The following is a 15,610-nucleotide window of genomic DNA, read 5'->3' on the forward strand; positions in this document are numbered from 1 at the left end:
ATTCCCGGGTCGGTGCAAAGTTGTTTGGACACACTTCCTAGCCCCCATTGGTCCCTGTTCACCTAACAGTAAAGTTGTAACTCTGTTATAAATCGAAAAGTTGCGAATTCGTATTCAGGGAAGGTTGTTGGAGCTTCCAATAACTTACTGACAAAAACCTATGACTCTTCAGGTTTCTAGGCCCCTGACAAAAAACCTATGACCCTTCAGGCTTCTACGCCCTTAACTCATGAGACTAAAAGGCAAGCATGAACTTAGCATGCTTCCCAGATGGGCGCTGTAAGCGCTTCTGCGCTTCACCTTGCACAGGATGTAGGGGGTTGCCCAATAAACTAAACAAACAAAAAAACAAATAGCTTGCGATATTGAGTTTGGAAATAGATACAGTTTTCACTGACTTAGTCTTGAGCTTCAAGCATTTATCAAAGCAAGCATTGAAGATGTCAAGAGAAATCGAAGCTGTTCACTTTAGGGTTGTTGGAGGCATAGACAAGCTCCCTGTTAGCATTCATTAGGTTGTTTTCAAAAAGGAGCATGTTGTCGGTGCAGTAGTCTGTATTGTATTGAGACTCTACTAGACCTTTCAGGTCTCGTGGCTGTTTTATACATGGTAAAAACTGGGAAGTGATCTGAGATATTGTTATAAATAATTCCACTTACAAGATTGTTAGGAGTGTTGTTAGTCCCTTGTTAGAGCCATCAAAACTTAAACCATAACCGAGGGCGCACAAGGTATCATTGTCTAGTTGTTTAGAGGAGAGATTCACTACAAAATTGTGATTGGCATCCTTAGTCCAATCACTATTTTTAATAAGGAATGCTAACCTGCGGTCTAGCTTTGCTTGAAGATCAGAACGCTCATATCTCAGTTTATCAAAAGAGTAATCCAACAGGAACTTCTTCCATTCACTCGGCATAGTCCTATTAAAAGCTTGTTTTTTTCTGTCTTACAATACGAAAAGCTTCAGCCATTTCAATCTTCTTTATTTCAATGTGTTTCTTTCGGATGATTTCCTGGAATTCATCAAAAGGGCTGTCAAACATCTGCAGTACACGTTGTGGGAGGATTGATCTTGGCATGACTTATTCACTAAGGTATGTCTGAAGGAATTTCAATCGTTGAGGAGCAATCAGTAGCGAAGGGAGACAGTCCAGGGCAGCTTGTAGAGAAGTAGAAGAAGTGGCACGTGGAATCCATTATGCAAATATATCACTGTAATAACTTCTGTACGCCCTCTTTCCCTCCTTTCTTCTGACCTGATAACTCTATCCCAGATAAAGCCAATCTCTTTGGCACCTTATTCTCCTCTATTTCCACCTTAGACGATTCCAACCCCATCACTCCTACTTCTGCTCCTCCTACTGAACCTATGCACTTTCCAATAACCTCCACTCGTATGGTTGCTTGTGTCTTATTCAGGTTGGACGTGAGTAAGGCGCATAGACCGGACGGAATACACCCTCGTGGTCTGAGGGAATGTGCTGAAATTCTGGCCCCTGTGTCTGTTCGCCTCTTCGCCTTTGCCTTAAAACCCAAACTTATCCTTCTTCTTGAATGCATGCCTAGGTTAAGCCCACCCTGAAGAAGGGTGACCATTCCAATCCCTCTAACTATCGACAATTGCCCTCACTTCATCCCACTCTATAATTTTAGAAACTATCTTAAACTCTCATTTTCTCCGTCACCTTGAACGCTTTTCTCTTTTGTCGGATCACCAGTATGCCTTTCGCCAGGCGATATCTACTGGAGATCTGCTCTCCTACAGCACCCATCTTTGGTCACTCTCTCATAGGGATTATCGGGAACTTTCGTCGTAGCCCTCGACATCTCCAAAGCATTTGACAGGGTATTGCACAAGTCTTTGTTTTCTAAATTTCCCTCTTATGGTTTCTCTCCCCCACTTTGTTCTCTAATTTCTAGTTTCCTTGAGAACCAATCCATGGCAGTTATTGTCGAGAGATTGATCTCTCGCTCTTTCTCTACCAATAGTGGTGTCCCACAGGGTTCTGTTCTTTCACCTACTCTCTTTCTTTGTTTTAAATAAATTACTTCACACTACGACGATATCTATCCATTCTTCCCCCTAATTCTTAAACCACATCTGTTTCTAGAGCTGGTATCATTCCATCTATCAATGCGGATATGTGCAGCATCTACGAATAGGGAGGTAGAAACTTGATTAAATTCAACAGTAATAAAACACAGAATTTACCAATTACCCTTTCCAAATTAGATGATCTCCCCCGAATCACATTTCAGGACGCAATCATTCTGCCAAATGCTAAAATAGATTTGCTAGGGCTCACCATTTCCTCTAATATGTCAGGAAAGCTACACATCCACAACATTGCTAGAGCTGCATCCCGAAAGCTGGGAATGCTGTACAGTTGCAGTAGCTACTTCACTCCTGAGCAGTTGCTTCTAGTTTATAAGGGGTTCATTCGTCCTAACTTGGAGGACTTCTCTCATATCTGGGATGGCTCTTCTTCTGTCCAACTTTTAGATAGGGTGGAATCAAAGACATTTCGTCTGATTAACTCTCCTCCTTTAGTTGATAATCTCTCTTCCCTTTTTGCTTCATTCTCTCTCGCTTTTACAGGTACCTTAACGGGCAATGTTCGGTGAATTTGGCATCCTGTGTACCACCGGCAAGACCGTGGGCTCGTAACACTTGTCTTGCCCGCGGTGCCCACCATTTCTGTGTGGATGTCGGTCACACTAGAATAACCTGTTATATTACATCCTTCTTTCCTCAGACAGCCAAACTGTGGAATGCGCTGCATTCTTCTGTGTTTCCATACTCTTACAATCTGTCTCGATTTGAAAAGCTGGTGTTCCGGCATCTTCGTGGTGTAGATTAATAAATTTTTTATCGTCTATTTCTAAATTATCTTTACTCGTATTTTTTCGCCCTTAGTCCCCGTTGTTGGTAGATGACCTATGCCCGGGGGGTGGGGGGGCTATTCCTTCGAAAAAACAACAACAATTTTACCACAAAAATGACAACAGAATTACCTAGATGTCACATCAGTAGTGACCAGTGTGACCAAATCACACTAGCAGTTATCATTACAATGACTTTTAAAACTATATTTGATCTATTATTTCTTTCAATATCCTGACAAAGTGAGGGAATTAGCTTTGGACGATAAGGAAAATAGTTGATAATGGTAGAACCACCTTATAAAAATTATAAATCTATAATTAACCTTAAGAGAACAAAAATGAGATTATGAAATTTAGAAATTCCTTGCTTGCAAAGATGGGGTTAAGTTAATACTCATATTAATTATAAAAAGACATAACTATTAAATAATTCATACACACATACACTATCTAGTGATGATTCCTCTCTAGAAAACAATTAATTATGCCCAAACATAATTATTCCTAATTCAATAATATCTACAATACCCAGAGATAATTTTTACTTGAAAATCATATTAATACAAAAATCAAAAGAACAGGTTCTTAATTTTCAATTAAATTTCATGGTTTTTCACCGTCAATCCTTGTTTCAATATATACATATATATATATATATATATATATATATATATATATATATATATATATATATATATATATATATATATATATATATATATATATATATATATATATATATATATATATATATATTTATATATATTTCATGTAGATCCACAATGAAAACGTGGATAAGATAAATCTTCATAAAATCACACGGGAAAAGGGAAACAACGGAGCACCTTAGCTTTCGTCTTTATTCTAGACATCTTCAGAGGCAACTGGATTACATGGACAGAGAGAGGCTTAAATATACAGGGTGACCTTAAAACATAAGAACATAAGAACATAAGGAGTCTGCAATAGGCCGGTTGGCCTGTGCATGGCAGCTCCTGTCGAGGGTTACTACCACTCTCTATCATCCACGAATCTATCTAGCCTCCTTTTGAAACTTTCCAGAGTTCTCGCACTTACTACAAAGTTGCTAAGCTTGTTCCACTCGTCCACCACCCTATTTGTGATCCAGTTTCTTCCTATCTCCCTCCTAAACCTAAACTTATCCAACTTGAATCCGTTGCCCCGAGTCCTATCCTGCTCGGATATTATAAGAACTTTATCTATATCCCCTTTATTGATTCCTTTCACCCACTTAAATACTTCTATCATATCTCCCCGCACTCTTCATCTTTCTAGGGAATGCAAGTTAAGTTTCTTTAACCTATCCTGATATGGAAGGTTTCTAAGTCCCGGAATCATTTTTGTCATTCTTCGCTGCACCGACTCTAGTGAATTTATATCCATTCTATAATAGGGGCACCAGAACTGAACCGCATAATCGAGGTGCGGCCTGACTAGCGCAAGATATAGTTGCAATAAGACCTCTGCACTCTTGTTACTTATACTTCTAGATATAAAACCCAAGACTCTGTTTGCCTTATTTCGAACATTAACGCACCAAAGTTATTTCAGTGCATCATAGACAAAATTCTTGTGGGTCTTCCCAATGTTATGTTTTCAGGATGATGTCCTTATTGTTAACAGTGGCATCCAAAATCATGTCAAAACCCTAGCCACAGTATTCGAAAGATTGTTGGCACACAATGTCAGGCTCAACAAGAGCAAATGTTCATTCCTAGCTAAAGAAGTAACTTATCTTGGCTGCCATGTGAATGCAGAAGGGCTGAGACCTGTAGAAGATCAAGTAAGAGCCATAGTAAATTTACCGGCTCCAAAAGATGTCAGTGAATTGAAAACTTTCATGGGTATGAAAGAGTATTATTCAAGGTTCTTGAGTGGACTTTCATCAGTTTTAGCCCCTCTGCATAAACTGTTAAAGAAAGAACATAAGAACATAAGAATGGAGGAAACTGCAGTGGGCCTATTGGCCCATACTGGGCAGTCCCGTTTACACCCAACCCCTATTGCTCATATGAGCATCCAACCTATGTTTGAGGCAATTCAGCTTATTCGAGTTAATGATGATATTTGGTAACTTGTTCCATTCATCCACTACTCTGTTTCCAAACCAGTGTTTACCTATTTCACGCCTAAATCTAAATTTGTCTAATTTAAAATCATTGTTACGAGTTCGCTCCTGGTTGGATAGTTTGAGTACCTTTGTAATGTCCCCTTTGTTTAGCCCTGCCTTCCACTTATACACCTCTATCAGGTCGCCCCTCGCTCTACGTCTCTCAAGGGAGTGCAAATTAAGATGCTTTAACCTGTCTCTATACTCAAGGTTCCTAATGCCCGGGATTAGTCTTGTCATTCTCCTCTGAATTCTTTCCAAGGATTCTATATCCATTCTGTAATACGGTGACCAGAACTGAACTGTGTAATCCAGGTGTGGTCTCACAAGAGCAAGATACAGTTTTAGGATGACCTCGCTAGTCTTGTAACTAACACTCCTTTGTATGAACCCAAGCACTTTATTAGCCTTGTTACGAGCAAAAACACATTGTTTACTTGGCTTAAGGTTCCTACTTATCATTACTCCTAAATCTCTCTCGCAGTCGGATTTCTCTATGGCATCGTTGTTCATCTGGTATCTGGTTTCCCTGTTTACATCTCCTATACTGAGTACTTTACATTTGTCTACGTTGAATTTCATCTGCCATTTTTCAGACCATTCGAAAAATTTGTTTAGATCTTCCTGTAGTTTTGCCGAGTCGTCGTCAGATTTGATAACACGTCCTATTTTAGTGTCATCAGCAAATTTACTTATGTTGCTGTCAATGCCGATATCTATGTCGTTTATGTATATAATAAATAATAATGGTCCAAGCACTGAGCCTTGGGGAACTCCACTTGTGACGTTGCTCCAATGGGACTTAGTGCCGATCATGCTCACTCTCTGTTTCCTGTCCTGTAACCACGCCCTAATCCATTTAAGAATGTCACCTTTGATGCCATGAGCTTCTACCTTTCTAATTAGTCTTTCGTGGGGGACTCTGTCGAAGGCCTTACTAAAGTCGAGATATACCACATCATAATTGTGCCCCTCGTCCACCGATTCGAAAACTGATGAAAAGAATGTTAATAGATTAGTTTGGCAAGAATGTCCTCTTGTGAAGCCATGCTGGGAATCATTGATCAATCTGTGCTTCTCCAAGTGATTTCGAATAGAGTTTGAAATGATTGCTTCCAGTAATTTGCCTACTATTGATGTTAGACTGATTGGGCGGTAGTTAGAGGTTAGTGATCTATCCCCCTTCTTGAAAATCGGTATTACATTCGCTATCCTCCAAGATTCTCGTACTACACCTGTTTTTAATGACATGTTAAACAACTTTGCTAAGGGCATACTAAGCTCTTCCTTACATTCCTTTAATACTCTGGCAAATATCTCATCGGGACCAGGTGACTTATTAGGCTTTAGTTTGTCTATTTGCTTACTAACATCGTTACTAGTCACTACTATCTCACTTAATTTGTTTTCTTCACTATCTCTGAATAGAGTCGGTGCCTCGGGTATCATGTTTAAATTTTCGGTGGTGAAAACTGTTGAAAAATATTTATTCAAATTATTGCTCATTTCTCCGTCGTTATCAGTGAGCTCGCCGAAGTCTGACCGTATTGGTCCAATCTTTTCTCGTGTTTCAGTTTGATATATTTGGTAGAATCCTTTGGGGTTTGTCTTCGCCTCCCTTGCTATCCTTACCTCATTATTCCTCTTTGCTTTCCTTATCTCGGTTTTAACCCTACTCGCCAATACCCTATAATAGTCCCAGAGGTGAATTTCGCCACGATTTATCCTTCTACCTATAGCCTTCCTTTGGCCAATGATGTTCTTTAAATAATTATTTATCCATTTAGGGTCATTGTTGTCTGATCTGAGTTTTTTGTATGGTATGTTCTGCCTTTGTGCATTAAGTAACTCACTATTTAAATTGTCATGGAACTCGGCAATCTCAGATCTCGTTATCAGGTCGGTGTCATCTGTCAGGTTCACAGCCAAGCGCGACACCCCCTCTCTCAGCTGCCTCTTTAAACTGTCAAAGTTTGCCCTTCTGAAATCTGGTACTTTAGTGGACTCCATGGAAATGGAACAGTGCAACTCAGAAGTAATTTGAAGATTGTAAAGCTGCTCTGTCTAGTACTGATGTTTTGGTTCACTTTGATACCAGTAGAACACTTCAGCTTGCTTGTGATACATCAGGCTATGGATTAGGTGCTGTCATAAGTCACGTAATGGATAACGGTGAAGAAAGACTCATTGCATATGCCTCGAGAACTCTTACCCAAAGCGAGAAAAATTATGCACAAATAGAGAAAGAGGTTTTGTCAATCATATTTGGAGTAAAGAAATTTCACCAGTATTTATATGGTAGGAATTTTGTCTTAGTAACTGATCACAAGCCTCTCTTGGCAATTTTGGGTCCTAAATCACCTGTTCGTACACTTGCTGCAGCAAAAATGCAGAGATGGGCTTTAATATATATCTGCATATGACTATGATATACAGTACAGACTTTCAGAGGATCATTCCAATGCAGATGCTTTGTCCAGGTTGCCATGTAGTGGATCAATTGATGGAGTAGAGCCTAAGGTTTATGCTGTAACCATGTTAGCAGAAGATTTTCCAGTCACCTCTAGAATGAGTGCTCATGAAACTAGGAAAGATGTTGTGTTAGGAAGAGTCCTAGATTATGCACTAAATGGATGGCCAGAGGTTTGTCCATCCCTAGACTTTCAACAGTATCATTTAAGGAGATGTCAATTATCAGTAGAACAGGGATGTGTGTTGTGGGGCATGAGAGTGCTAATTCCACAGCGTTTTAGAGGGCAAATTTTGAATGAAATGCATTTGGAACATCCAGGTATATGTGCTATGAAAGCATTGGCCAGAAGTTTTGTATGGTGGCCTCAACTGGATGGTGAAATAGAAATTATGGTACGTGAGTGCTCTGTTTGTCAGAATGTTAGGAGTATGCCACCCAGCACACCTTTGAAAACCTGGAAATGACCTACCCGTCCCTTCCAAAGACTAAACATTGACTTCTGTGATAAGGGAACAGACAAATTTCTTGTGTTAATTGACAGTCATTCAAAGTGGATTGATGTTAAGCACATTTACAGTACTAATGCTGGTAGCACCATTGATGAATTAAGATTAATATTTGCTGAACATGGAATACCAAAAGAGGTAGTATCTGACAATGGTCCTCCATTCCAATCGTTACAGTTCAAAAACTTCATGAGACTCAACGGTGTAAAGCATGTACTGACCCCACCCTATCATCCTGCCTCTAATGGTGCAGTTAAGAGATCAGTTAGAATTGTAAAGGAAGCACTTTCCAAGCAGGTAATTCAAGGAACTGTAGGAAAATCAATGAAACACAGACTAGCAAATTTCTTACTCAGATACAGCCGTCATCTTGAATGTAGGCATACCTTACAACAGTGGTTCTCAAACTCGGGGTAATTACCCCAACTGGGGCAAAAATACATTTTGGCTTGGGTAATATCCTTCTGTTGGCACTGTGGGGTAACCTCGTATTTAACACTTATAACACTTACGTTTGCCGCGTTCGGCACACCCTGACAACGCTGCCTTTCGTGACGACAAGTTCATCGCACACCTAGCTTATCTGTCGGACATCGTTCGAGAGATGAATGTGCTGAATTGCTCTCTTCAAGGAAAAAAATGCTTCCATCATCGATGTCCAAGATTAGATGAATGCCTTCTGTCAACAAATGGAACTGTGGCAAGGCAAGTCAACGTCAACAACATCGCTATGTTTACCAGGCAAAACCAATTTTTTCAAAGTAGCGAGGTTCAGTGCCCGGCGACCGAAATTGGCGAGCATCCGCTCACACTCAAGACGTCAATGACGAAATATTTTCCTGAAGGCAAGGCTCTGGAGATGAACACCGCATGGATGAAGCAACCATTTCTTGTCGCCGAAGATGTCATTTTTGACAACGAATTCCTGAAGTTGAGAAATTATTCCGTGACCCATAACACATTCGACACTGTTGAGGATATTGCATCTTTCTGGATTAAGCAAGGAGCAGTAGGATACCCAACTCTAATGACTCGGGCTATCGACGTACTTCTTCCATTTCCCACGACCTATATGTTTGAACTTGGGTTCTCGGCAATGTACCACATCAAGTCCAAGACTAGAAACCGGCTCGTTCCAAGCTCAGATATGAGGCGGCCTTTGTCAAAGACTAAACCACGCATCCAAAATCTGGTGTCGCAAAACATGTTCATCCATCTCACTAAGACTAAGTCTATAACAGCACTATAACCGTAGCACTATTATTGATTTTTGTATAAGACAGACTAGAATTGTACACTTGTGTTTTGTATAATACACTTTATTGGAGGAATAAATTTGTAAGTACATTTGTAAGCTTGTGTTTTGTATATTAAACATTATTGAGTAGAATTAAGGAGTAAAATATGTAAGTACATTAATTTTGTAAACTTGTGCTTTGTATAATAAACCTTATTGAATAAAAAGAAGGGAGTACAATTTTCCGGTGGGGTAATTCGAACCTGTAAAACTGGAAAAAAGTTTGAGAACCACTGCCTTACAACTTTTGAACCGTTTGAGCTACAAACTTATGTGTCTATGTTTGTCTTTGGTACCCCCAAAATGTTCTACACTACTGAGGGTATACACAAACACTTGTTATCTTAAAAATAGGTTCTTATTCTCGTACGGGAGATATACAGAGGAACTAATAAGACAGAGCACTTCCACACCTTAAGGACTGGTGGTCTCCACTCTATGTATCACTGCGCGCTGGCATGTGCAGATGCCAGCATTCACAAGCTGAATACATAAAATGTAAATATGATAATTCATATACATAACATGGTGCATAATAAATGGAAATATTACATAGGATTAATACATGTTCTGTAATACTTTACTATACATAATTAATAGAGTAATATATGAATACACAGCTTAAGGTACTACTTCGTGTCCATATTATACACCTCCCTCCCCTCTATATGCTCATGGTTTCATCTTGAGCGGACCTTTTGTTTCTGAGTCGCTCGGACCTGCGGAGTACTGGGGCAGAAACACAAGGTGGGGATGGATTTACTGTAAAGGCATCAACATTAGGGGACTCAACTGGGGAAGGGTCAACACTAGGCAGCTCCACAGGTCGGAGGAAACGACGGTTCCTCCACCATACTCTACCACTAGGAAGACGCACTTGGTAGTCCCTGGACCGGCCAATACCCATGACAACCCCAACCTTGTCCCAGCGGTGAGATACCTGATCTTGAATCCTGACCTGCTGGCCGATACTCAACCTGGGAAGGGGGCGGGCATGACAGTCGTACCGAGCAGCGACATCTGCGGCTCGTTCTGCTGCATGGCGGTCACATTCTTCAGTCTTGGCCTGCCATTCTTGAGAAAAAGACTTCGGGTGGGCAGGAACACAAGACCTGAGATGATGTCTGTAGTGGATGCAATCCTAGACAAGGTTCTTGAAACTCCAGAGCACGAGCAGTAGGTATATTCAATAAGTGTACAAGACTTGGCGTGATAGCCGACCGATACAGGAGCGAGCACAAGGGACCCCGGACCGTAGGTAGGCCGGAGCCGATCTGAGGGAAATTAGCTAGCTAGGCAAGGAGAGTTGCTAGACATTACTAGGACAATAAATGAGGTCTTCTAATTACCCGACTAGCGCGGTACAGACATAGTACATCGGGACATAGTAAATGGACATAGGCATTAGACATAAGCATAGATATCAGACATGCTATAATAATATGTAGTAATACAGACATGTGAATAAATGGTACAATGAATGGTAACAGAGTCTTGGCGTCAGGCGTGTTCACATATCTTGGTATGTACATATCTATACAATGTCCGTATAGAACCTGGGCTGGGGAGCGTCCGGTGAAGTTCGGGGTGTTGCGTAACTCCAACAAACCTCGATCGAAGTCCTCGCAGTCGATATTTCCTGAGGGTGACACCTTAAGGGTTAGGTGTTTAACAGTCTTGACTGCGGCTTCAGCGTGTCCATTCGCCTGGGGGTAGTGGGGCTAGGTCACGACATGACGGACTCCCCAACGGTCCATGAAGTCCCGGAACTTGTGGCTGGTGAACTGGGGTCCTCCATCAGTCCTGAGGCGGAGGGGAACACCAACTTCTCTGAAGTAATGTCTGAAATTCCGGATGGTAGCAGTAGCCGTTGTATCACTACCACAGGGGACGACAACAGGCCATCCAGACCATCGGTCGGCAATGACGAGGAAGGACTTCCCTGCCACTGCAAAAAAGTCGGCCGACACAGACTCGAAGGGTCTTGAAGGGTTGTCGTCGCACATTAAAGGTTCCTGTTGCTGGCTGGTTTGCAGAATCTGGCACGGCTCACAGGCATGGACGGTACTTGCAATGTCCGCGTCGATTCCGGGCCAAAATACAGTCTGCTTCGCCCGTCGCTTGGTGGCCTCCACTCCTCGATGGCTGTCGTGAAGGCGGGTCAAGGTACGGCGGCGTAGGGCAGCAGGAATGACTACTCGTGGACCATACAAGACGAGGTCTCCGTCACAATAGAGGTCCTCGCGTATCTTCCAGTACGGGAGTAGCGATTCATGAAGGTCGTATCGGTTAGATGGAAATCCCTGGGACACACAGTCGACGAGCCGAATGTAGGAAGGGTCGGCCCGGGCTGCGATGCGGAGATCTTCAAGGGTCTTGTCTGCATCCGGTGCTGTAGACTCTTCTGATGTGAAGACGGCCTTCAATGAGACTACTGACTTGAGGGATGCAGCAGCTGTAGAACACAACATCTCGTCCTCTGGGGTGGGGCGACTGACAGGGGCGCGGGACAGGGCATCCGGGATGCACAACAGCTTACCCGCACGCCACACAGCCGTGAAGAGATAAGGCGAGAGCTTCTCTTTCAAACGTTGAAGGCGAGGATTCTCTACTGCATCCAAAGAGTAGTGATTGATAATTAGGTACAAGAGGGCGATGAACCGTGAAGAGGGTGAAGTGCTGAAGTCCTATCAGGTAGAAGCGGCACTTCGCCATCGCCCAGACAACAGCCAACATCTCCTGCTCAATCGTGGCATATCGGGTCTCGGCGTCCGTCAGGAACCGGGATCCACACTGAATTAAGCGGAGTTGTCCACCGCTGTGGTCCTGCAGAAGGGCGTAACCAACGCCATAGAGTCTGGAGGTGTCAGTCTGGAGGACGGTGGGTAGGGCTGGGTCGTAACAGGCGAGGACAGGTGGACTTAAGAGGGCCTGCTTGACTCGCTGGAAGGCCTCTTGATGATCTGGGGTCCACAGGAATGTCCTCCTGGGGCTCAGCAGGGGGCGTAACGGCTGGGCTGCGGCGGAGATGTCAGGTGAAAATTCAGCCAGCTGATTGACCAGACCCAAAAAAGAACGGAGGTCTGTCAGGTTGACAGGGGTTGGAAAATCCCTGATTCCACTTAATTTCTCCGGGTCAGCTGCGATACCTGATGCTGAGAGAGTGTACCCACAGAAGTTCACTGATGGTGCGGCGACTACAAACTTGTCAGCGTTGAGGGTAATCCCATACTTTCGACATCTGGTGAGAACTTCATATATTCGGGAGAGGTGGGCACAGTAGTCTTCGTCATGGAGTAAAATATCATCAACCACTTTGACACAATTCCTGACTCCTTGAAGGGCCGCGTCACCACGTTGATAGAATGCATCGCCCGTAGCGGCAAATCCCATGGGGCCTCTGCAATACTGATATCTTCCATATGGTGTGATGAATGTAGTCAAATGTTGGTCTTCTTCGGCCAACTCGATCTGCCAATAACCACATAAGGCGTACATCGTTGTAAAAAACTTCGCCTTCGGGTCCACATTTCGAACAGCTGCGAAGGGTGTGGGTGAAGGGAGGGGCTGGACGGGAAACTTGCTGGTTAAGTTTTGACAGATCGGTGGTGATTCGTACTCCACCACGAGGTTTGGCGACGGGGACGAGAGGGTGGCACCAAGGTGAAGGTTCGTCTCCGGCCGGCTTGATGATTCCCTGAGCAACCATGGAGTCAAGCTCTTGTCTAACTAGCTCCTTGTAGGCATGAGGAATCAAACGAGGGGTGTGGATGGCAAAAGGTGTGGCACCATCCTTAAGATGAATCTTCATAGGTGGACCCACCATCGGCTTGAGTGGTGTGGATCCCAAAGATTTCTTCGTAACCAACACGTCAGCAAACTCCTTGAGAACGTAAGCTCTTGCATCAGAAGGGGACGTGTTAGTAGAGATAGGGAGTTCCTTCAACCTGTTGACATGGGTGACCTTTAAAATAGGTTTGGGGAATTCCTTGGAAATAATGGCCAACTCCTGACAATGGCCATATGATAAAAGCGGAGTCGGGATCCCATCATGAACATCAATCCGGGCTGAGCAAGACTGCTTACCAAAGGTAAGAGTAGCCCATCAGCTATCAGTTTCGTTGTCTGAGGAGGGGGCTGTAGGTTGCTCCGGGGTATTCCTAAACTTGCTAAGTACTGTGGACCAATTACTGAGACGTCAGCACCGGTGTCAGGTAACATCTGAAGACTGGATGACAAGTTACCGTGAGAGATGACGACACTGATGTGCTGGGGCGTCGTGTCTGTGGAACAATGTACATGACGGCAGGAACGACTGGACACAGTGTCTTGATGCTTGCCAGAAGGAAGGGGCGCGCCAGCACTACCTGAGGATGACTTCTTGGATCCTTGGTGGTGTCCTTTCTGTGTCTTCTTACGACAACATTTGTCATAATGGCCCACACGACCACAAAGTCTGCACTGAACTTTGCTAGCAGGGCACTTGACTGTGTAAGCCCAGTGACCCTGGCGGTCGCAACTTCTGCACACGCTTTGAGCAGCTGGGCACTGGGAGGCATCATGCTGTCTCGCACAGCTGTTACACAAAGCTGCTGCTGAAGGTGTAGCTGGAGGGTGAGGGGTGGGGTTACCTTGCTGCTTCTTACCCTTTCTGTAGGAAGACACCGCCCTCACCTGGTCAGGTTGTGAACGTAAAGCTGAAGTCGCACACCTGGCGGCCTCGTACGCTCGACATTTTGTAATAACATCTTGAAGGGAGGAAGTGGGGTCAAGTGAAATGAGACGCTGAACTAGCTCTTCATCTCGAATACCCGTTAAAATAATTGTCTTGAGTTGTGTCTCTTCACAGACTTGAGAGTTTCCAGGACAAACATCAACTTCCTCTGAACATCTTTTCAGTCTTACAAAAAATGCATCAAAAGATTCTCCATCAAGCTGCTTACATTGGAGGAGTTCTCTTCTTCTAAGCGCTTCGTTGCGTTGTCGTAGGAGGCACTTGAAGTGTGTGCTCGAGAGTACGTTGTGTCTCTAAGGACAAGCACATACGAAGCTGTATCATCTGTTTAGGCTGTGGTAAACTTGACAAGTCAACCATTGTTGCATAGTTTTGCCAACGTCGACGCCGTTCCCGAAATATCTGATAGGAAGCGTCAGACTTCAGAGAGGGAGGCGTTTGTGCTGCAGCCTTTTGAGGAATTGTTGAATCGACTCTGGGAAATGAGGTACTAGTACCTCTAGTCGTATCAGCATTAGTAGTAGCAGAGGAATCTTGTACGGTAGATCGTTGTGGGGAGGCTAACAGAGAAATCAAGACTTCAAATCTGGCTTGATCCTCTCTTCTTCTCAGGTCATCCTCACTTCTACGTATATCTTCTAGTTCTCAGCGTCTTTGTTCATCTTCGTGGCGTCGTCTTTCAGACTTTCTGTACCGAATTTCTTCCTCTTCTCTCCTTGCAACATAGTCCTGGCGTCGAGAAGTTTCCATCCACTTAATCAGTTGAAGGAGATCTGTGGACGCAGGCACCGCAGGAGAGCTTGCTCGCGACGAACAAAGAGATTCTGTGGGTGATTGTGCGTTGTCACTGTGGGGAGCGTGGGGCCTGAGTGTGGGTGGGGAGAGGTCTCCCAGACTTAAACTCGTAATTCCATCGTCCAGGGTATCATTTTGATCCCTGTGAGACATGCCGACAGCTTCTGTACTCTATCTGTGCAAAGACCGGGTCAACCCCTCGTAATCTATGCACAGAATTACAGAAGTCTGAAGTAATTCTCAAGAATTTAATATAAGGTGGGTCTGTGAGTGCATGTGTGTGTGTATGGCCTAAAAACAGTGACCCATTGGAATTTTTAGACAAGCTTAATAATATTGTCCCTAGTATCACATTCAAAATTGAAAGAGAAATAAATGAATCCCTTCCATTTCTTGATATGCTTATCATGAGAAATGGCCAAAACTATAAATTTAAGGTATATAGAAAGCCCACACAGGTAGACAGTTTCATTCACTTTTTATCGAATCACCTTGAGTCTACCAAAATGTCAGTTTTTTCTGCTATGTTCCTAAGATGTCTGCGTATTTGTGACTCTGAATTTATTGACGATGAATTTAAACACATTCGTTCTATTGCACAGAAACTTGGGTACCCTTCTGTGTTTGTTGATCGTTGCTTTAAAAGGGCTAAAAAATCCTTTCATTCCTCTCAAACCAGACAAGTTCCTACACTTAAGAATATTTTGACTCTGCCCTATCGTGATGAATTTGTCCCGTTAGTTCGGTCCCTCAAGCTTCTAAATATTAATGTTGTTTTCAAGTATG

The 15,610-nt window shown here is 43.2% G+C and overlaps 1 protein-coding gene across 1 annotated transcript; it reads left to right on the forward strand.

Moving 5' to 3' along the window:
• The first annotated feature begins 8,601 nt into the window (after window positions 1-8,601).
• On the forward strand, window positions 8,602-9,246 carry LOC121858130 (protein ZBED8-like). Its single transcript, XM_042354359.1, has one exon. It carries the CDS (start codon window positions 8,602-8,604, stop codon window positions 9,244-9,246), a length of 645 nt encoding a protein of 214 aa, XP_042210293.1.
• The last annotated feature ends 6,364 nt before the right edge of the window (window positions 9,247-15,610 follow it).

The sequence above is a fragment of the Homarus americanus genome, unplaced genomic scaffold (genome assembly GCF_018991925.1).
Source record: "Homarus americanus isolate GMGI-L3 unplaced genomic scaffold, GMGI_Hamer_2.0 scaffold29263, whole genome shotgun sequence".
NCBI lineage: Eukaryota > Metazoa > Arthropoda > Malacostraca > Decapoda > Nephropidae > Homarus > Homarus americanus.